The sequence below is a fragment of the Homalodisca vitripennis genome, chromosome 5, assembly GCF_021130785.1.
Source record: "Homalodisca vitripennis isolate AUS2020 chromosome 5, UT_GWSS_2.1, whole genome shotgun sequence".
NCBI classification, from domain to species: domain Eukaryota; kingdom Metazoa; phylum Arthropoda; class Insecta; order Hemiptera; family Cicadellidae; genus Homalodisca; species Homalodisca vitripennis.
The window spans coordinates 3,028,837-3,052,831 of NC_060211.1; the positions used below are offsets into that span (position 1 = coordinate 3,028,837).

Genomic DNA, 23,995 nt, shown 5'->3' on the forward strand with positions numbered 1-23,995 from the left:
ATTATACATGCAGGAAATGTGCAAATAGCATTAATAACATAATAATTTTTTAATAATATGTTTGTAACAATAATTTATTATTCATTAAAACTCAATCAAGAAAAGAAAATAGTCATTCTAATTCGTTTATTTCCCGTCAGACGAAAATATTATTTACTTTAACATTATTCTAGGTTATTTTCTAAAACACTCAGTTCTTTTTATAAACCTCCAAGAACATAACAACTCAAAACAGTACCAACCCGAATGGGAGTTTTGCACGTACACAACCCCGTTTCATACTGTAAGAGATGAAACTCTTTCTTCATTAATAAAAAAGATGCTTAAAATTATGACTTTGTACAATTTATTAACAATTTCCGGCGGAGGCCCCTAAGACCCCCCGCTCCCCCTGGGGAGTAATTATACCTCAACCCCCCTCCGGTAATCGTTTTTCAAGTACTCGCAAAAATACTTTGCTCCATGCCTTACATTTTCTAAAGACGGTTCTGTTCCAATGAGAAAACCACTTAGATAAATTTAACTCAAAGCAGTTTAAGACTTCTTAATGCCTTTTTATCAGTACCACAGTTTTACTTTCACCTTTGATTGTATTATACTAACTGATTTATTGTGCAACTAATACAATCAAAGCTTTCACAAACCTTTTAAAACCAATTTGATTGTTAATTATTCATGTGGATGAAACTCAACATCGATTATGATGCACGATTAAACTCATACAATGATCGTATTCAACCTACGAAGCAGAATTCACTGTGATACTACTGATCATAATGATGAGGAACAGCTGAGAAAGTAATGGGCAAACTAATATTTGAGATGATGTGCACTGCCTAATGAACTATCGTATACTGTATGGACATTTATACAGAAGGCACTATGTTTTAGTCTTCAACTATATGGGTAAATGTTTATTTCACCCATATAAGACATGAGTCGTTTTGTAAAACAGCAATTATTGTTGAAAACCGCTCCAAAATAAAGTCCTTATTTATTTATTTCATAAACATATTATTTTTATGGAACTTTTTATGATATCACAACAATTTAAAATCAATCATGAATATCTTATAGAATAACATAAACTACATGTATATAGATACCAAACGTTTGTTATAGCATCCAAGACTGGTACCATAGAATAATAATTAGATAACTTATGAGATGTAATAGAGGAACACTTACAGGCAGAAGGGAGAGGTTTAACTTTACTCCAGCAGTTGGCGCCCTGAGGTGCGATGTACTCTGTCACTCTGAACTTGCCCTTGTCTGTGCAGCAGAACATTGTCTGCTTGTCTCTTGTCATTACCATGGCACTGAAACATCAATGTCCTTCACTGTACCATCTAACTGACCAATCAACGGTTATTAATAAAGTAAACATTTACAAATATAAATTTCACTCTCTTCAAACACTGGAGATGCAGTAGGGTAGGGAGAATAACAACATTAACAACAGAAGTGCTTCAGTTACCTGTGGAAATAGAAAGGATCCAGCTCACACTTCCCTCTAGTGGTGTGTATCAGCATGGAAGCATCATCTAGAGAGCCACTCCAAAACAGGAAGCGGAAATCTTCGAGGTCTGTGAGTTCTATTGAGTGCAGAGGCCACTGGCCTGCATTCACTGGTGACGTAAATCTGATAACCAACATTATTTACGTAATTTTAACTGTAACTAATGTACTATAACTTCGCTAAACATAAAATTCACTTACAACTCTCAACATTTAATCTCTCATGCTTAAAATTGGATAATAAAAACAGATCACATCAAGTTACATTTTGGTCTTTATCAAAACCAATGTTCACTTTTGTTCAAATTTTGGCAATTTATCTGTCTATATAGGAGCAACTAGTATTTTACCTATTAACTTCAAATTTTGGAATTTGATTGATAAAGGCAGTTGAATATTCCTTGTGCCCATGATTGTACAAGTTACTCACCTAGATTCCAGCACTCCTCTCATGCTGAATCTGCACCAGTTGGCAGTACCATGGATGAAAAGGTGTTGGTTCAACAGAAATACTCCAGTAACATTTTCCTCTGCAGGAAGTGGGTTTTCCAGGATTACATACTCACTTGTTAACATATTTAAAAGAACTGTCTGCAACCAAAAATACATATTGTTCAAAAGGTACAAATATTTTATTTTTAAGAAATCAGGCATTAAACTGTAGAACTTATTTACATTAAAAAACATAAACCAATATTTAAAACTTTTATTTTTGTTGAGGCCACTACAAAAGTCTTTTGAGATGTGCCTGACAAAGATAGCCTTGCTATTAAAAGGCCTCATAAAAGTAAAAGTTTTAAATGTTGGTTTATATTTTTGAATGTAAATAAGTTAACAAGTAGCCAATACAAGCTCATCTTCAACATTAAACTTTATGTTTCAGTAATAGAATGTTAATTCCATTTATAGATATATTTGTTTAAATTTGTATTTTAGATTAGAACAAGAACCAACCTATTTCAAACATTCAGTAAGGATCAAAAACAAGCTCATCTTCAACATTAAACTGTATGTTTCGGAAATAGAATGTTAATTCCATTTATAGATATATTTGTTTAAATTTGTATTTTAGATTAGAACAAGAACCAACCTATTTCAAACATTCAGTAAGGATCAAATACAAGCTCATCTTCACATTACATTAAACTTTATGTTTCAGTAATAGAATGTTAATTCCATTTATAGATATATTTGTTTAAATTTGTATTTTAGATTAGAACAAGAACCAACCTATTTCAAACATTCAGTAAGGATCAAATACAAGCTCATCTTCAACATTAAACTTTATGTTTCAGTAATAGAATGTTAATTCCATTTATAGATATATTTGTTTAAATTTGTATTTTAGATTAGAACAAGAACCAACCTATTTCAAACATTCAGTAAGGGATCATCATCAAGCTCATCTTCAACATTAAACTTTATGTTTCAGTAATAGAATGTTAATTCCATTTATAGATATATTTGTTTAAATTTGTATTTTAGATTAGAACAAGAACCAACCTATTTCAAACATTCAGTAAGGATCAAACACAAGCTGTAAAAAATGTAATGGGTGCTCAGGATCACATTATTATCGAGATATTGGGATAAATTTCAAACGATAGATTTATCGAAAGGTCTAGTTTACTGTGAAGATAACGGTTGAAATGAAGGGGTTCCAGTATTATAGGCTTTGTAGCAAGTCTAAACGTGAAGTAGATAAGTTATTAGATACTATACTTTTATATAGTGAATACACTATATACGAGGTGTGTTAGAAAAGTAATGAGATTGGTAACACTGCGGGAGATCTGGCAACGTTGTGTCTACCGGCTGACGCTAAACCTGTTTATTTATCCCTTCCACTTCCTCAGTCCGAGTTACAACTCCGTACAGTTAACACATTAGTTTTGACAGCGCCATTAGTAAAGTTGTGTTTTAATTGTGCGTCACAGAAATGGAGCATCGAAATTTAGAGCAACGTTGTGCAATAAAGTTTTGTGCTAAAACTTGGTGAATCCGCGAGTGTGACTTTTGAAAAGTTGAAACAGGTCTATGGGAAACAGTGCTTATCGAGAGCACAAGTTTTCCGCTGGCACAAATCATTTTTGGAAGGCCGAGAACACGTTGAAGATGAACCTCGCTCAGGGAGACCTTTGACTTCAAGAACGGACGAAAACATGGATCGTGTGAGGGCGCTTGTGAGATCAGACCGTCGTTTAACAATAATTTGTTCCACCAGGACAAACTGTCAACCAAGTGTTTTATAAAAGTGTCCTTGAAAATTTGAGGAAAAGAGTGATCCGTGTGAGACCGGAAATTGCAGACAAGTGGATGCTTCATCATGACAATGCTCCAACACGGCCATTTCCATCTGTGAATTTTTGAACTCAAAACGCATTACTGTTGTTCCTCAACCCCCCTATTCACCTGATTTAAGTCCTTGTGACTTTTTCCTCTTCACGAAATTGAAACATGTCCTAAAAGGACGTCATTTTGGAACTCTGGAGAACATTCAAAAGACTGTGACCGACCAGTTAAAAGCCATACCAATTGAAGACTTCCAGCGCTGCTACCAAGAGTGGGAACGACGACTCCGCCGATGTATAGCTGCCCAAGGAAACTACTTTGAAGGGGATAACATTGTTGTTTGAAAATAATAAAAACTTTGGTTAGTATGAAATCAGTCTCATTATTTTTCTAACACACCTCGTATATTGGGACACCACCAGCTCTCTCAAGGATATATTTTTGAATACCAACATGTATTGGAAGAAAATTTTAAAATATTAAATATTAATTGAAAATCAATAACAACTTGTTATCTATATATAAAAGAGGATGTTTGTATATATGGCATTGATTGACTCAAACTATTTGACCAATCGTTATGAAAATTTGTATGTATATATATATATATATATATATATATATATATATATATATATATATTTCCGCAAAGAAGGTTTATATGATAAGCCCATTGATGTAACTCACCACCAGGCAGTGCTGCAAAATATAAGAGTTTTAAAACCACTGCACATTATAAACTGCAATTACGAGACAGTTGTGTGTATTGAATAGCCAAACACTACTTTAAGGCGCTAAGTTATGATGTATATTTGTCTTTAAAATAAATTTCTGGTTGAACTTAATTCTTGAGTGTTAGGCCACTTTATAATAAAGTACATGTACGTGTAGCATGTGACTTTTCAGTGTTAGGCCACTTTATAATAAAGTACATGTACGTGTAGCATGTGACTTTTCAGTGTTAGGCCACTTTATAATAAAGTACATGTACGTGTAGCATGTGACTTTTCAGTGTTAGACCACTTTATAATAAAGTACATGTACGTGTAGCATGTGACTTTTCAGTGTTAGGCCACTTTATAATAAAGTACATGTACGTGTAGCATGTGACTTTTCAGTGTTAGGCCACTTTATAATTAAGTACATGTACGTGTAGCATGTGACTTTTCAGTGTTAGGCCACTTTATAATAAAGTACATGTACGTGTAGCATGTGACTTTTCAGTGTTAGACCACTTTATAATAAAGTACATGTACGTGTAGCATGTGACTTTTCAGTGTTAGGCCACTTTATAATAAAGTACATGTACGTGTAGCATGTGACTTTTCAGTGTTAGGCCACTTTATAATAAAGTACATGTACGTGTAGCATGTGACTTTTCAGTGTTAGGCCACTTTATAATAAAGTACATGTACGTGTAGCATGTGACTTTTCAGTGTTAGGCCACTTTATAATAAAGTACATGTACGTGTAGCATGTGACTTTTCAGTGTTAGGCCACTTTATAATAAAGTACATGTACGTGTAGCATGTGACTTTTCAGTGTTAGGCCACTTTATAATAAAGTACATGTACGTGTAGCATGTGACTTTTCAGTGTTAGGCCACTTTATAATAAAGTACATGTACGTGTAGCATGTGACTTTTCATAATTTTGTTATGTTCGCAAGACACCTCAGCCTACAAAAATTTTAAATCGTCCATAATTTAATTTAGAAATATGAGTAATAATGACCATCATGAAATAATTTTCATTATTTCAGTATTTTCTTGATTGGAAAGGGGGCAAAATCAGTAATGTAACAAAAAATACTAACATCAAAGTAAATTACAATAACCATGGATATACACTTTTTAACATATTTTCTTGGTCATGGAAGAAGGCAAACCAATATACCGTCTAAAATATAATGCACTTGCACAAAAAGTGTTCATACTGGTGAAAACCTTACAAAATTGCATGCGAAACCATGTGTAACTGTTAGTATTTAACAAAACAATGAGACCTGGTTGTTGTTGGTGTAAGCGGCAGCGAATCTGTTGTCCGGACTGAGACAGAGCTGTTGCATGATACCCTCAAGTCCAGGATTGACGTCTCGGGTCAGATCACTGGTGGACAGATCCCACGTGATGAACTTGTTGGAGATGGACACAATGTAGCGGAAGTCACCGGTCAAGCAGAAATCAAACACTGCAAACTGATGACCTTCCAGAGAATACTGTGGAGTAATGCCGTGCAAGATGAGTTAATACTTTGAAATTATAAATCTGCTGTTATCTCTTGTCCGTATAGTATAATCTTTTAGTGATTTATGATCTGATTAATGATTGGACACAAATATACTGAGGGAAAGACCACCAAGATTTATAGGACACCAAGATTATTAAGGTAAACGAGATTATGTACTAAATATGTAGCAAGAGGTATTATTAAATTTTAGTGTGGCTCAATTACTTGACTGGATACCCTTTGCTTCTATTTTTTGTGTTCCTGAGAACCTGCAAATATTCCAACTAAAGTGAACACACCAATTTTCACAAGTTTATACCCTATTAATTTTTACATTGATATGATAGAAACACTCGTAATTCATTTTGTTATAATAAAATGCAATAAAAAGAGCCATTTAGTTTTAAAAAATTTGACGTTGTTATTTTAACAATTCAAATTATCTCAAAACGTTTTTAAATAATTCGGTAATTCCTCGTTACAAATATATAATAAAGTTTACGGTTGTCGTTTCATGTGACATCTACAAACCATCTTGAACTGACCTTAAGAGGGCCTCCAGGTGTGTGCAAGCAGTGGTAGAAGGGCAAGAGGGCGCAATGATCTGGCCCGACCTTGTCACACTGATTCAGGAGCATCTTGACGTTGGGGTTGGTCCCGATCTCGGGCAGCAGACGACCCACTAGCTGGGGGGCCAACATGTCCGGGAACACACTGAGAATCGCTCCTCCCAGCCTGAGCGCATCCGCCACCAGCATCAGCTCCCTACAACACCACTAGGTGTGTTAGTTGTCTCGGCACAGTGGCGTACATAGAACATTATATCAGGGTGACTATAACATATCCTCCAAAAACGAGGGCTCAGGAATCTGCTTACAGGACTTGTTGAGATTTCAGTTCTCGTAAATGTGGTTTAGCTTAAAAAAAAATACTTGGGCACTAGAGCCCCCTGAGCACTCCCCTGTCTCAGCAGACTGAGATTAAGAAAAATGAAACAGTTGTTCACTTAATATGACCTTATACTCTCACTTCTAATCCTTTATTCAGACAGAGTCAATACTATTTAATAAATTTAGTATTAAAGGAGTAATAGTAAAATTATCTTCTAAATGTTAATGACTCAATATGTAGGATATTTACTTATTTAATTTGAAAACAAACACTCAATAATACACTTTTTATTTTTATGATACTTTTCGTGTTCAAGGAACACATCATCAGAATGATATAAACAACTTGTACTTAAATAAAAAACACATGTCATTAAAAATACAAGGAGATAATATTCTATAACAGGAAAGTATATCTACGTATATATATATATATATATATATATATATATATATATATATATATATATATATAAAATATATATATAAAATATATATATATATATAAAGTTAATATTCAATTAGATCAAACATTAACTTTATTTTTATACATACATAACATACTTTTCTGTTATAGAATATGTGAATGGAAGTTTCATATTCTAATGAATATAGAATATAGAATGTTTTCATTTAAGTACAAAATACTGAGTCTGCATTGAATAGATGCTCAACAGATGTGTTGTACATATTGTTTGGATATTATTGTCTAATTTTATGGAGTAGCAGATTGTTGTGTGTGTTGAACAACATTATGAACAATTGTGAGAATATGTATAGCGGTAAAGTTTAAACTGAAGGCTGTAAGTAAATATATGTGAATTTAAAATTCAATAACACACGAGATAACCAGCAAAGCAGTTGTGTGGATGGGCTACAAGTTGGACTCATGCACAGCCTCAGCGCGCATCAACAGCACAGGTTGGCCAGTGCAGAAGACTGCGGGACTTGTCATCTTGACCACCCATATCATTATGTTTACCTCCTCGCTGCGAGGGTTTTCTTCTGCGCCTTCAATTATTACGATGCAACTTAATACTTGCCTGTAGTAAAATATCGTCTACGCTGGTCTGGCACTGATGTTTTGAACTAACAATATTTAATACCGATTTATTTGTTTTATTGACCAGTACATAAAATCTTATACTTCATTACTGTTATTATTATTTATTCTTGGTTAATCTTATATTTTTATTGTTATATTAATATTTTTTAATATATTCTGGTCATGTCCCGCCACTGCACCGTCCGTCATCACGGTCCCTTCCAATAAACTTGTGGAGGGGCCCGGACCGAACGCTGTCATGGCCCGCCACTGTACCGTCCGTCATCACGGCCCCTTCCAATAAACTTGTGGAGAGGCCCGGACCGGACTCCGTCATGTCCCGCCACTGCACCGTCCGTCATCACGGTCCCTTCCAATAAACTTGTGGAGGGGCCCGGACCGGACCCCGTCATGTCCCGCCACTGCACCGTCCGTCATCACGGTCCTTCCCTACAGATCAGCATTATGTAATCATAATTTATAGGCTTATTTTTGCACTAGAATTGAATACTACAGAGACGTTGATTAGAATCTACGTAGGGAGTTGGGGCGACTTCATTATTACCATACTTGCTGAAAGTTGTATAAAATTCACAATGATATTAAATTAACTACAATAAACTTCTGTTAATCCAGTATGGCCAGGACGTAAGACATAGCGAATAATCAGGTTGCCGGATTATTGGTATATATATTTATATATATATATATATATATATATATATATATATATATATATATATATATATATATATATCGGAGAAATAATGTAGGCATAATAAATAATCAAATAATCATAGTAGAACACGTTTTTATTATTCAAATATAACCTTCAGGTAGTCCTCGTGATATGTGGACGTATAAGAACTATGTTTAAAACTGTCTGTTTACAGTGCGCAGTCTACGCATCACAACAACTTGGCGGTAAGCCCCGTTGAGAACATAATATCCAAAGCGACAATGGCCCTTGGGGCCTGTAAGAGACTATTTGGATTTAAATGGGGACTGAAACCCAAAATGATATACTGGATCTATGAAACTATAATAAAACCAGTGGTCACATATGCTGCCTTAGTGTGGTGGCCAAAAAGTAGAACGAACAACAGCTGCCTTAAAGACCACAGAGTCTTCAAAGGCTAGCTTGTTTAAGCACTACAGGAGCGATGAGCTCCTGCCCAACACTAGCAATTGAAGAGGTCCTGGGATCATCTGGGACAGGAGGTGATTAGTGCAATGAAGCTTCTAGGAACAAAGGTAATAAATACTATCCCCTTAGAAGGTCACATGAAGTTAATGCAGGAATTTCCTGAAGCTTAAATGCTAACCAATGCGTCTACCCTTCAAAAGGAGTTCACGCCTTAACTCTAGGGCTGGATACGGAATATATGGACCAGGAGGTAACATGACAGTGCCCCTGGGAAAACATGCCACGGTCTTCCAAGCGGATCGTGGCAATGGACTCACGCTCCAGAAGACTCATACAAATGAGGACAAAAGGATTTAAATACTTGACACTTTCTGATACTCAGGCCGCACTAAAGGCACTTGATACCTGTTCGTTTAACTCGAAAGCAGCCTGGCAATGGACTCACGCTCCAGAAGACTCATACAAATGAGGACAAAAGGATTTAAATACTTGACACTTTCTGATACTCAGGCCGCACTAAAGGCACTTGATACCTGTTCGTTTAACTCGAAAGCAGCCTGGGAATGTAAGAATGCTCTAGCTGAGCTGGCAAAGAATAACAGAGTAACACTCGGTTGGGTGCCGGGTCATGAGGCGATTCATGGAAATGAAAAAAAAACAGACATCCTCGCCAAAAAGGGAGCGGAGTCCTTTATGGTGGGGCCTGAGCCAGATTGTGGGATCGCTTTCTCGAACAGCAAAGCTCTTGTTAATCATTGGGAAAAGAGGACAAGAAACATTAATTGGAGTAAAGCCTCAGGATTAAGACTATCCAAAATGTTTATCTCTCCTAACGCTAAAGGGTGGGCAGCTCTCTTAGATCAGAGTAAGGAGGATATAAGACTAATTTAGAGATGTTGACAGAACATGGCCCTTTAAGAAAACACCTTATGAGGGTGGGCCTTAGTCAGACTGACGAAAGTAGACTCTGTGGAGAAAGGAGGAATCACCAGAGCATATTCGGTTAGATTGTCCTGCCATCTTAGAAATTCGGAAAAGATTCCTGGGAGCATATCTCCTCACCTGTAAGGGAGGCGCAAAGGTCCTTTTAGGACTAAGTGCGGGAACAAACTGTCCTTTTTAGGGAATAAAGCCCCGTACCTTACTGCCACTGCCAGCCTCTCTAGACGCTGCTTACGTACCTCAGAAGGCAGTGGCGAGACTATTGACCTACCATTACTAGACTCTATTGAATTGACAGAAAAATAAAAGTGCAGCAACTAGTTACACAGGTTGATAGCTGACGGTCATGGCCAACAACGTGACTAGAGTCATCGATATAACCCAAAGTCGGTTAGCCTCTTCAACGTGCCCGCCTAAACAAGGGCGTAGCCAGCGAGGGAGTCCAAGGGATCCGGACCTCCCCCAAAGTTGTAATTACTTTCTAGTAAACGATTATTATTATTTAATAATTTAATGTTACTGATATGTACTGCTGAAATATCGTTCTCAACTTTGTTGAAGAACTTTTTAAAGAACAAAATGTCTGTCTACTACGGGAAAATATCAGTTGTCGGGACACTTCAAAATGTTTGTTTAGCTACGGGAAAATATCAGTTGTCGGGACACTTCAAAATGTCTGTCTACTACGGGAAAATATCAGTTGTCGGGACACTTCAAAATGTTTTTTTTAGCTACGTTCTTGGCTGTGTCCACCATGAACGGAAAAAACATCGTTTCATATTAAATGATTGATGCTTTGCGTTGATCAGAAAAATGTTCCTTTTCCAGAAGGAGTACCGGATTACCAAGCGTGCCGAACTATAGGAAACTGGATTAATGGAATTTTACTATATAGGAAAATAAAACAAATAAGGTAAAAAGGTAAGGCTCAAACAACTCTTGTACAGTCATAATAAAGCATAGTAAAATACTAATAAATGGGATAACGTTAGAGAGTAAAAAGTTTAACTACAACTAAATACAAAGAGAGAGAATTGTAAAAGACAAATTGTTCTACATACTGAGAAAATGTAATCTATGAAAAATGCTACATAAATATGTGCAATAAAATAGCGTACAAAAGTAGAAGTTTAATTAAAAATGCTATATCAATTGTAAAAATGTCTCTCTGGTCATTTAAAATAACATTAATTCACATAAATGTTGATTATTTAAAACTTTTTTTAGAAAAATTACGTGAAACCAGTTTGTGTACTGTGTTTGGTTTCAACAACACTTTGTGTACTTGTACAAAATATCTTATTTTTAAATCAGGTTATTTGTATTCTTACGATCACCAAAAAAATGTTGTGCTAAAATCACAAAAATGTATTTGTATTCATTAGCCGATCAAGATTTCATAAGAATATTGAATTCAAAATTTCTTGTTTGAGTTTTTTTTTTTGTTGCAAGAAGAAAAATATTGTTTCAGTGCAACTCATAAAAAATATAAACTGTGGATAAACATAGATAAAACACTACAGTATATTAACTCACCTGCTGAAAAGCTAAGAAAATATGAAATGATTTGTTCAACACAAGCTACGAGTATGACAGAAATGGAACAACAAAATTGTAAACAATCGCATGCAAATAACTCACACAATATCCACTGACAACCTCACCTCTGCAGTAACCTCACATCATCCCTGCATTAAACAGTACTTCGCTCATTTAATTAGTTTTAACAGTTTGGTACAAATAACTCACACAATATCCACTGACAACCTCACCTCTGCAGTAACCTCACATCATCCCTGCATTAAACAGTACTTCGCTCATTTAATTAGTTTTAACAGTTTGGTACAAATAACTCACACAATATCCACTGACAACCTCACCTCTGCAGTAACCTCACATCATCCCTGCATTAAACAGTTAGAGTTAGAGTTAAACAGTTCGCTCATTTAATTAATTTTAACAGTTTGGTACAAATAACTCACACAATATCCACTGACAACCTCACCTCTGCAGTAACCTCACATCATCCCTGCATTAAACAGTTCTTCGCTCATTTAATTAATTTTAACAGTTTGGTACAAATAACTCACACAATATCCACTGACAACCTCACCTCTGCAGTAACCTCACATCATCCCTGCATTAAACAGTTCTTCGCTCATTTAATTAATTTTAACAGTTTGGTACAAATAACTCACACAATATCCACTGACAACCTCACCTCTGCAGTAACCTCACATCATCCCTGCATTAAACAGTACTTCGCTCATTTAATTAATTTTAACAGTTTGGTACAAATAACTCACACAATATCCACTGACAACCTCACCTCTGCAGTAACCTCACATCATCCCTGCATTAAACAGTACTTCGCTCATTTAATTAATTTTAACAGTTTGGTACAAATAACTCACACAATATCCACTGACAACCTCACCTCTGCAGTAACCTCACATCATCCCTGCATTAAACAGTTCTTCGCTCATTTAATTAATTTTAACAGTTTGGTACAAATAACTCACACACAATATCCACTGACAACCTCACCTCTGCAGTAACCTCACATCATCCCTGCATTAAACAGTTCTTCGCTCATTTAATTAATTTTAACATTTTGGTACAAATAACTCACACAATATCCACTGACAACCTCACCTCTGCAGTAACCTCACATCATCCCTGCATTAAACAGTTCTTCGCTCATTTAATTAATTTTAACAGTTTGGTACAAATAACTCACACAATATCCACTGACAACCTCACCTCTGCAGTAACCTCACATCATCCCTGCATTAAACAGTTCTTCGCTCATTTAATTAATTTTAACAGTTTGGTACAAATAACTCACACAATATCCACTGACAACCTCACCTCTGCAGTAACCTCACATCATACCTACATTAAACAGTTCTTCGCTCATTTAATTAATTTTAACAGTTTGGTACAAATAACTCACACAATATCCACTGACAACCTCACCTCTGCAGTAACCTCACATCATCCCTGCATTAAACAGTTCTTCGCTCATTTAATTAATTTTAACAGTTTGGTACAAATAACACACAATATCCACTGACAACCTCACCTCTGCAGTAACCTCACATCATACCTACATTAAACAGTTCTTCGCTCATTTAATTAATTTTAACAGTTTGGTACAAATAACTCACACAATATCCACTGACAACCTCACCTCTGCAGTAACCTCACATCATCCCTGCATTAAACAGTACTTCGCTCATTTAATTAATTTTAACAGTTTGGTACAAATAACTCACACAATATCCACTGACAACCTCACCTCTGCAGTAACCTCACATCATCCCTGCATTAAACAGTCTTCGCTCATTTAATTAATTTTAACAGTTTGGTACAAATAACTCACACAATATCCACTGACAACCTCACCTCTGCAGTAACCTCACATCATCCCTGCATTAAACAGTTCTTCGCTCATTTAATTAATTTTAACAGTTTGGTACAAATAACACACAATATCCACTGACAACCTCACCTCTGCAGTAACCTCACATCATCCCTGCATTAAACAGTTCTTCGCTCATTTAATTAATTTTAACAGTTTGGTACAAATAACTCACACAATATCCACTGACAACCTCACCTCTGCAGTAACCTCACATCATCCCTGCATTAAACAGTTCTTCGCTCATTTAATTAATTTTAACAGTTTGGTACAAATAACTCACACAATATCCACTGACAACCTCACCTCTGCAGTAACCTCACATCATCCCTGCATTAAACAGTTCTTCGCTCATTTAATTAATTTTAACAGTTTGGTACAAATAGCACACAATATCCACTGACAACCTCACCTCTGCAGTAACCTCACATCATACCTACATTAAACAGTTCTTCGCTCATTTAATTAATTTTAACAGTTTGGTACAAATAACTCACACAATATCCACTGACAACCTCACCTCTGCAGTAACCTCACATCATCCCTGCATTAAACAGTTCTTCGCTCATTTAATTAATTTTAACAGTTTGGTACAAATAACACACAATATCCACTGACAACCTCACCTCTGCAGTAACCTCACATCATACCTACATTAAACAGTTCTTCGCTCATTTAATTAATTTTAACAGTTTGGTACAAATAACTCACACAATATCCACTGACAACCTCACCTCTGCAGTAACCTCACATCATCCCTGCATTAAACAGTTCTTCGCTCATTTAAGTAATTTTAACAGTTTGGTACAAATAACACACAATATCCACTGACAACCTCACCTCTGCAGTAACCTCACATCATCCCTGCATTAAACAGTTCTTCGCTCATTTAATTAATTTTAACAGTTTGGTACAAATAACACACAATATCCACTGACAACCTCACCTCTGCAGTAACCTCACATCATACCTACATTAAACAGTTCTTCGCTCATTTAATTAATTTTAACAGTTTGGTACAAATAAACACAATTGTTTAAGCAAATTAGGACATAATAACCTAAGTCAATATCTTTATCAATGAGGTAAATATAAAATACAAATTTAAATGGTAGGCTAGCAGGAAGGAAACGGACTAATATGTAATCTAAACATAAGTGTAGTAAAATTGATAACTATCTGCAATGTAATAAATAAAGTTTTACTTATACCAGTTATATAGATTTTAATAATTTCTACATTTATTTTTATCTAATTTTTTTCAGCTAATTAAATTATATCACATGATTGGATTTCATATATTGGGCTTTGCTTAGTTAGAAGCAACAACAGCATTATTGTTGTACTTTAAACTTTGTTCTAATTAATTATAAATAATGTATGATTACTCAACTGAATACATCACAAAATAAAATGAATATAAGAAAATATTGAATTTTAAATTGCATATACGTTTTCAATAATCAATGACATTTGATTTTGTTGTAGCCATGTTACTCTATTGTGTAAAGATAGATTTTGTTGATTCTACTTCAATATCTCTCGTAAGCAATACCATTTATCATAATATTGACTGGAAATAAAAATATATTCTTTTTCAGTTATTCTGCTGAACATCTCAATAAAGAGAAATTATCATGCATTCATCACTTTAAAGATATGGCAAAGACAAATACAGTTCCTTTTTTTTCATTTTACCACAAAGTGTCAATTGTTTTGAAATAATCGGTTTCTTCCACAGTGGAAATCTCATTCAACTCTGAACAATAAATGAATAGCTATACTGAAATCTCTAACAAAACTCAACAACTTTTAAACAAATATTTTGCAAATATCCCGAAAATAATATCACAAACTATTTGCATGATATTAATTACATCCATTGATATCCAAGTCAGTCACGAAACAGTTAAAAGTTCATATGTAATAGTATTAAACGCCTAATATCTAAGATAATATCTAAAGAAAGTGCACTATAAGAAATATTTAATAGGTATTGTCTGCGTAAGAGTTTAAAATCTTATAGAAAATTTAATTTAATATAGTATCAATACAGCTTACGATTTACCACATAACAATAATCATGTCCGGTAAAAAAAAGATGAAAAGTACAAATGTGACCTATACCTTGTTGCTTCTCTGTCATCAATGTTGCAGCAAGCATCTTCGAAGTCGCTAAGCACTGCTTGTAGAGGGCAAGATGAAAGTTTGGCGTGGAGCCACTCATAGTTGAACAGCACATTCTCGTACAAGTCTTGGAATCTACGCGCTCTCACCAGATGGTACGGCAGCTCCCCGAACTGTGTACAGGATCAACAGTTTGTTAACTTCGGGAGCCAATTGTTAGTAGTGCAATACTATCATATAGTTAAAATAGGTTTAATGTCATATGTTGAATATACTCGTATCTCGTACTAGTCTTGGAATCTTCGCACTCTCACCAGATGGTACGGCAGCTCCCCGAACTGTGTACAGGATCAACAGTTTGTTAACTTCGGGAGCCAATTGTTAGTAGTGCAATACTATCATATAGTTAAAATAGGTTTAATGTCATATGTTGAATATACTCGTATCTCGTACTAGTCTTGGAATCTTCGCACTCTCACCAGATGGTACGGCAGCTCCCCGAACTGTGTACAGGATCAACAGTTTATTAACTTCGGGAGCCAATTGTTAGTAGTGCAATACTATCATATAGTTAAAATAGGTTTAATGTCATATGTTGAATATACTCGTATCTCGTACAATCTTGGAATCTTCGCACTCTCACCAGATGGTACGGCAGCTCCCCGAACTGTGTACAGGATCAACAGTTTGTTAACTTCGGGAGCCAACTGTTAGTAGTTCAATACTATAGTATAGTTAAAATAGGTTTAATGTCATGTGTTGAATATACTCGTATCTCGTACTAGTCTTGGAATCTACGCGCTCTCACCAGATGGTACGGCAGCTCCCCGAACTGTGTACAGGATCAACAGTTTGTTAACTTCGGGAGCCAACTGTTAGTAGTTCAATACTATCGTATAGTTAAAATAGGTTTAATGTCATGTGTTGAATATGTATTATATTAATATGCTTGGGCTTAACAAATAGAGGGAGAATTGTAGCATTTGCAACATAGGCAAATTGAAATCTAATTAGTATATAACTATGGGAGAAAATATATGCGAAAATATTTTAGAATATAAGTAGATTTGTCAAGAACTAGGTAAGTAACAAAAATAACTTTTCTAGAAAGAGCGAAGGTAGGAATGAATTATCTGGAGAATATTTGACAATTACTTTCTAGCCTAGTAAGAGTCCAATCCAGTGTGCCGATAATGAGGTAATTAGGTTAGGGAAGAGGGTGGTATATAATCTCTGACATGCAGTTTAGCAGTGTTTTTCAGTGTTCGGTGTATTATCTTAGTGTTCTTTATTATCATCTGTTCTTTCTTTTTTCCAAAACCATATTGCATGGAATTTTGCCAAATATTATATTATATTCAAACAACTGTATTAAGAAAATAATTGCAGCATACTAAGTTATTAACGCAAGAATGAAAGGTAGTAAAAGTTATAGCAAGTTTTAATCCTGTAAACTTTTCAACTTTAATTTTAGGTAATGGCATTTTCTTCGCAAAAGAGCTGTAATATTCAACAGTCAGAATAAATTTAATACATCGAGATTTAAATTTTGTAGTACATAATATTTGAAGTAATGTAGTTTAATTACAATTTTCACTTCAAATATGTGTCTTATATAATATTTCTTATGGAATATTTAAAATAATCCATAAGAGTAGGTTTTAGTATTTATAATTATTGAAAGACTCCTACTTTGTTTGTAATAGAGTTAGTTAACTCTAAAGATAATCAATACATTGTTTTACCCTAAGAGCTAGTTATACTCGGAGCTATATTGATTTTAGCCCATAAGAGTAGGTTTTAGTTTTTATAATTACTGGAAGACTCCAACTTTGTTTGTAATAGAGTTAGTTAACTCTAAAGATAATCAATATATTGTTTTACCCTAAGAGCTAGTTATACTCGGAGCTATATTGATTTTAGCCCATAAGAGTAGGTTTTAGTTTTTATAATTACTGGAAGACTCCAACTTTGTTTGTAATAGAGTTAGTTAACTCTAAAGATAATCAATACATTGTTTTACCCTAAGAGCTAGTTATACTCGGAGCTATATTGATTTTAGCCCATAAGAGTAGGTTTTAGTTTTTATAATTACTGGAAGACTCCAACTTTGTTTGTAATAGAGTTAGTTAACTCTAAAGATAATCAATATATTGTTTTACCCTAAGAGCTAGTTATACTCGGAGCTATATTGATTTTAGCCCATAAGAGTAGGTTTTAGTTTTTATAATTACTGGAAGACTCCAACTTTGTTTGTAATAGAGTTAGTTAGCTCTAAAGATAATCAATATATTGTTTTAACCTAAGAGCTAGTTATACTCGGAGCTATATTGATTTTAGCCCCGTAAGAACAATGTTATACTTTACACACTGTTATGTATACCTTACTCTTGTTTGTAAAGGCTGTATTTCTGGACGTTTCTCATTTGAACATTATAATTCATATACAATCATTATAATCCAAATGTTCATTGATTTTTTCATAATGATTGGATAGAAATTAATACTAGGCCTACATATATTTATATGTTTAGTGTATATATACGCAAAAAGAATAATTTAATATTAAAAAAAAGTTTTTGGGAGTGTGATATGATTATTATATCTTTAAAATGATATACCCATAATTCTACGGCCAAACATAAAGGCTAACAATGTTCAAGATTTAACATTGTTCTTAAGGTTGTATATAACAAATGTTTCAATAAATTTCAAGAAATTGTTCTATTTCAGCCAACAAAAAATTGTTCTATTGCTCTTTTAAGTATTTTAACCTAATAATAAATTATTAAAAATACTGCAGTTATTTATAAAATAACAAGTATGTTACAGTACCTTTCTAAGGTTGTAGCGAGTAACTTTCCCATCTTTAGAATAAAATACAAGGGGTTGAATTGGAACCTTTCTATCTGCTGACCCCTCTTTATCTGTAAGATTGAATCTGAAAATATGAACACCAATATTAACTCTCATACCTCTTGCTATCAGAGTATGAGACATTAAGCCGACTATTGATATTGAAGAACTTAAAGGACTCTATTCACCCTTAGAACTTATGTAATTGTCCTCTCAACTCGGCGAGGGAGGAGAGCACTATTGGTGGTGGCCATAGGTAGAATGTCGGTTCTATCTAATAGGTACAAGGTTTATGACCACATACTGTCCCTCGGCCACTCCTAATGACTGATCCATCAGGCCACTACATGTGGCCCACTGTATTGTGCAGTTATGAAATTCAATCCTTTTCCAGTTTGTAGCTGGAAAGACTGAGATATATTGTCCAAACAAGTAACTAACTAAATTTCTTAATTTGCACCACATACCATAGTAAACATAGTTTAGAACTGACTTTTCATCATAGTGTCAGTGTTACTGTAGCTGCTATAGTGTATACTGTCAGTGTATTAAGATACCAGTCCATTTGGTGGAGGCAAACCTCAAAATATGAGAACGAGTTTAAATTCTCTTGATATCAGAGACATATTTCAGACTGTAGCTGCTATAGTGTATACTGTCAGTGTATTAAGATACTAGTCCATTTGGTGGAGGCAAACCTCAAAATATGAGAACGAGTTTAAGTTCTCTTGATATCAGAGACATATTTCAGACTGTAGCTGCTATAGTGTATACTGTCAGTGTATTAAGATACTAGTCCATTTGGTGGAGGCAAACCTCAAAATATGAGAACGAGTTTAAATTCTCTTGATATCAGAGACATATTTCAGACTGTAGCTGCTATAGTGTATACTGTCAGTGTATTAAGATACTAGTCCATTTGGTGGAGGCAAACCTCAAAATATGAGAACGAGTTTAAATTCTCTTGATATCAGAGACATATTTCAGACCGTAGCTGCTATAGTGTATACTGTCAGTGTATTAAGATACTAGTCCATTTGGTGGAGGCAAACCTCAAAATATGAGAACGAGTTTAAATTCTCTTGATATCAGAGACATATTTCAGACTGTAGCTGCTATAGTGTATACTGTCAGTGTATTAAGATACTAGTCCATTTGGTGGAGGCAAACCTCAAAATATGAGAACGAGTTTAAATTCTCTTGATATCAGAGACATATTTCAGACTGTAGCTGCTATAGTGTATACTGTCAGTGTATTAAGATACTAGTCCATTTGGTGGAGGCAAACCTCAAAATATGAGAACGAGTTTAAATTCTCTTGATATCAGAGACATATTTCAGACTGTAGCTGCTATAGTGTATACTGTCAGTGTATTAAGATACTAGTCCATTTGGTGGAGGCAAACCTCAAAATATGAGAACGAGTTTAAATTCTCTTGATATCAGAGACATATTTCAGACTGTAGCTGCTATAGTGTATACTGTCAGTGTATTAAGATACTAGTCCATTTGGTGGAGGCAAACCTCAAAATATGAGAACGAGTTTAAATTCTCTTGATATCAGAGACATATTTCAGACTGTAGCTGCTATAGTGTATACTGTCAGTGTATTAAGATACTAGTCCATTTGGTGGAGGCAAACCTCAAAATATGAGAACGAGTTTAAATTCTCTTGATATCAGAGACATATTTCAGACTGTAGCTGCTATAGTGTATACTGTCAGTGTATTAAGATACTAGTCCATTTGGTGGAGGCAAACCTCAAAATATGAGAACGAGTTTAAATTCTCTTGATATCAGAGACATATTTCAGACTGTAGCTGCTATAGTCTGTCAGTGTATTAAGATACTAGTCCATTTGGTGGAGGCAAACCTCAAAATATGAGAACGAGTTTAAATTCTCTTGATATCAGAGGCATATTTCGGACTGTAGATAAAAATCCTTTTAAAATAGGTCAACCTTTGAGATAAAATATGTAAAATACTGGATCTCTTAAAACAAACAATAAACAACCAACCAATAAAGTTTTAAATTCTCTTGAAGCTAATACACTTTGTAAATTGTTTATGTATATAATTTATATCTCAGTCATTTAAAGAGCCAATGGTCAACTACTGTCATTTCAGTCTGAGTGTAACTGATGTACAAGGAGCTGAGAGGACAACTGTCTGTAATACTATCTGAGTTGGGTAATAGATCAGTTTGGGTCATCCTGCCGAGCTGAGAGGACAACTGTTTGTAATACTATCTGAGCTGGGTAATAGATCAGTTTAGGTCATACTGCCGAGCTGAGAGGACAACTGTTTGTAATACTATCTGAGCTGGGTAATAGATCAGTTTGGGTCATACTGCCGAGCTGAGAGGACAACTGTCTGTAATACCATCTGAGTTGGGTAATATATCAGTTTGGGTCATCCTGCCGAGCTGAGAGGACAACTGTCTGTAATACCATCCGAGTTGGGTAATAGATCAGTTTGGGTCATACTGCCGAGCTGAGAGGACAACTGTCTGTAATACCATCTGAGTTGGGTAATATATCAGTTTGGGTCATCCTGCCGAGCTGAGAGGACAACTGTCTGTAATACTATCTGAGTTGGGTAATAGATCAGTTTGGGTCATCCTGCCGAGCTGAGAGGACAACTGTCTGTAATACTATCTGAGTTGGGTAATAGATCAGTTTGGGTCATCCTGCCGAGCTGAGAGGACAACTGTTTGTAATACTATCTGAGCTGGGTAATAGATCAGTTTGGGTCATACTGCCGAGCTGAGAGGACAACTGTCTGTAATACCATCTGAGTTGGGTAATATATCAGTTTGGGTCATCCTGCCGAGCTGAGAGGACCACTGTCTGTAATACTATCTGAGTTGGGTAATAGATCAGTTTGGGTCATCCTGCCGAGCTGAGAGGACAACTGTTTGTAATACTATCTGAGCTGGGTAATAGATCGGTTTGGGTCATACTTCCGAGCTGAGAGGACAACTGTCTGTAATACCATCTGAGTTGGGTAATATATCAGTTTGGGTCATCCTGCCGAGCTGAGAGGACAACTGTCTGTAATACTATCTGAGTTGGGTAATAGATCAGTTTGGGTCATCCTGCCGAGCTGAGAGGACAACTGTCTGTAATACTATCTGAGTTGGGTAATAGATCAGTTTGGGTCATCCTGCCGAGCTGAGAGGACAACTGTTTGTAATACTATCTGAGCTGGGTAATAGATCAGTTTGGGTCATACTGCCGAGCTGAGAGGACAACTGTCTGTAATACCATCTGAGTTGGGTAATATATCAGTTTGGGTCATCCTGCCGAGCTGAGAGGACCACTGTCTGTAATACTATCTGAGTTGGGTAATAGATCAGTTTGGGTCATCCTGCCGAGCTGAGAGGACAACTGTTTGTAATACTATCTGAGCTGGGTAATAGATCGGTTTGGGTCATACTTCCGAGCTGAGAGGACAACTGTCTGTAATACCATCTGAGTTGGGTAATATATCAGTTTGGGTCATCCTGCCGAGCTGAGAGGACAACTGTCTGTAATACTATCTGAGTTGGGTAATAGATCAGTTTGGGTCATCCTGCCGAGCTGAGAGGACAACTGTCTGTAATACTATCTGAGTTGGGTAATAGATCAGTTTGGGTCATCCTGCCGAGCTGAGAGGACAACTGTCTGTAATACTATCTGACTTGGGTAATATATCAATTTGGGTCACCCTGCCGAGCTGAGAGGACAACTGTCTGTAATACTATCTGAGTTGGGTAATAGATCAGTTTGGGTCATCCTGCCGAGCTGAGAGGACCACTGTCTGTAATACCATCTGAGTTGGGTAATATATCAGTTTGGGTCATCCTGCCGAGCTGAGAGGGCAACTGTCTGTAATACTATCTGAGTTGGGTAATAGATCAGTTTGGGTCACCCTGCCGAGCTAAGAGGACCACTGACTGTAATACTATCTGAGTTGGGTAATATATCAGTTTGGGTCATCCTGCCGAGCTGAGAGGACAACTGCCTGTAACACCATCTGAGTTGGGTAATAGATCAGTTTGGGTCACCCTGCCGAGCTAAGAGGACCACTGACTGTAATACTATCTGAGTTGGGTAATATATCAGTTTGGGTCATCCTGCCGAGCTGAGAGGACAACTGCCTGTAACACCATCTGAGTTGGGTAATAGATCAGTTTGGGTCACCCTGCCGAGCTGAGAGGGCAACTGTCTGTAATACTATCTGAGTTGGGTAATAGATCAGTTTGGGTCATCCTGCCGAGCTGAGAGGGCAACTGTCTGTAATACTATCTGAGTTGGGTAATAGATCAGTTTGGATCATCCTGCCGGGCCGAGAGGACAACTGTATGTAATACCATCTGAGTTGGGTAATATATCAGTTTGGGTCATCCTGCCGAGCTGAGAGGACAACTGCCTGTAACACCATCTGAGTTGGGTAATATATCAGTTTGGGTCATCCTGCCGAGCTGAGAGGACAACTGCCTGTAACACCATCTGAGTTGGGTAATAGATCAGTTTGGGTCATCCTGCCGAGCTGAGAGGGCAACTGTCTGTAATACTATCTGAGTTGGGTAATAGATCAGTTTGGGTCACCCTGCCGAGCTAAGAGGACCACTGACTGTAATACTATCTGAGTTGGGTAATATATCAGTTTGGGTCATCCTGCCGAGCTGAGAGGACAACTGCCTGTAACACCATCTGAGTTGGGTAATAGATCAGTTTGGGTCACCCTGCCGAGCTAAGAGGACCACTGACTGTAATACTATCTGAGTTGGGTAATATATCAGTTTGGGTCATCCTGCCGAGCTGAGAGGACAACTGCCTGTAACACCATCTGAGTTGGGTAATAGATCAGATCAGTTTGGGTCACCCTGCCGAGCTAAGAGGACCACTGACTGTAATACTATCTGAGTTGGGTAATAGATCAGTTTGGGTCATCCTGCCGAGCTGAGAGGACAACTGCCTGTAACACCATCTGAGTTGGGTAATAGATCAGTTTGGGTCACCCTGCCGAGTGCAATGGGTGAAGGCACTTACCTGTGTCTTTGGATCTCAGTATATTTGAAGGGTTTGGGATTCCCTCCACCCCATATCCCCAGGTAGTAGTCTGCTATTGATGAATGAAAGTAGATGGCCATATTCATGTTCTTGAAGTAACGTTCTTTTGCAGTGTCTCTGAATTGTCTAGAAACAAACCGCAGATAATAATTCTGCATAAAATTCAAATACAGTACAATATTCAGACTAAATGACTATCAACAGACTGGGACTATGCCTATTGTCCTACAGGGTGGTAATCTATTTAAAATAAAGGTTTATCCTACTGATATCATTAAATTTATTTAGGTTCCATGGTAAGGAATTTGAAGCTATCCAGTGAACGGAATTACAAGAAATTACAATTATGTAACATGAGGACACGAGGTAATTAGCCCCTTTTGCCAGCAAATCCAAAGCATACTTTTTAAAATTGAAATTAATCAAATTAAAATATTGTTGGTGCATTAATCTTAACCCTTGGCTACCT

The 23,995-nt window shown here is 36.1% G+C and overlaps 1 protein-coding gene across 1 annotated transcript in view; it reads right to left on the reverse strand.

Annotated features, from left to right (window-relative positions):
• The window catches only part of LOC124361724 (NACHT and WD repeat domain-containing protein 2), a 91,275-nt gene that overhangs the window by 27,602 nt on the left and 39,678 nt on the right, over positions 1 to 23,995 (reverse strand). The window contains exons 13-21 of the mRNA XM_046815659.1: positions 23,506 to 23,652; positions 18,449 to 18,554; positions 15,614 to 15,786; positions 14,327 to 14,350; positions 6,584 to 6,803; positions 5,815 to 6,027; positions 1,949 to 2,109; positions 1,478 to 1,642; positions 1,189 to 1,319 (exon numbers count right to left, since the gene is read on the reverse strand). Coding sequence (XP_046671615.1) covers positions 1,189 to 1,319; positions 1,478 to 1,642; positions 1,949 to 2,109; positions 5,815 to 6,027; positions 6,584 to 6,803; positions 14,327 to 14,350; positions 15,614 to 15,786; positions 18,449 to 18,554; positions 23,506 to 23,652 — 1,340 coding nt within the window. The remainder of the gene's footprint in view (positions 1 to 1,188; positions 1,320 to 1,477; positions 1,643 to 1,948; positions 2,110 to 5,814; positions 6,028 to 6,583; positions 6,804 to 14,326; positions 14,351 to 15,613; positions 15,787 to 18,448; positions 18,555 to 23,505; positions 23,653 to 23,995) is intronic.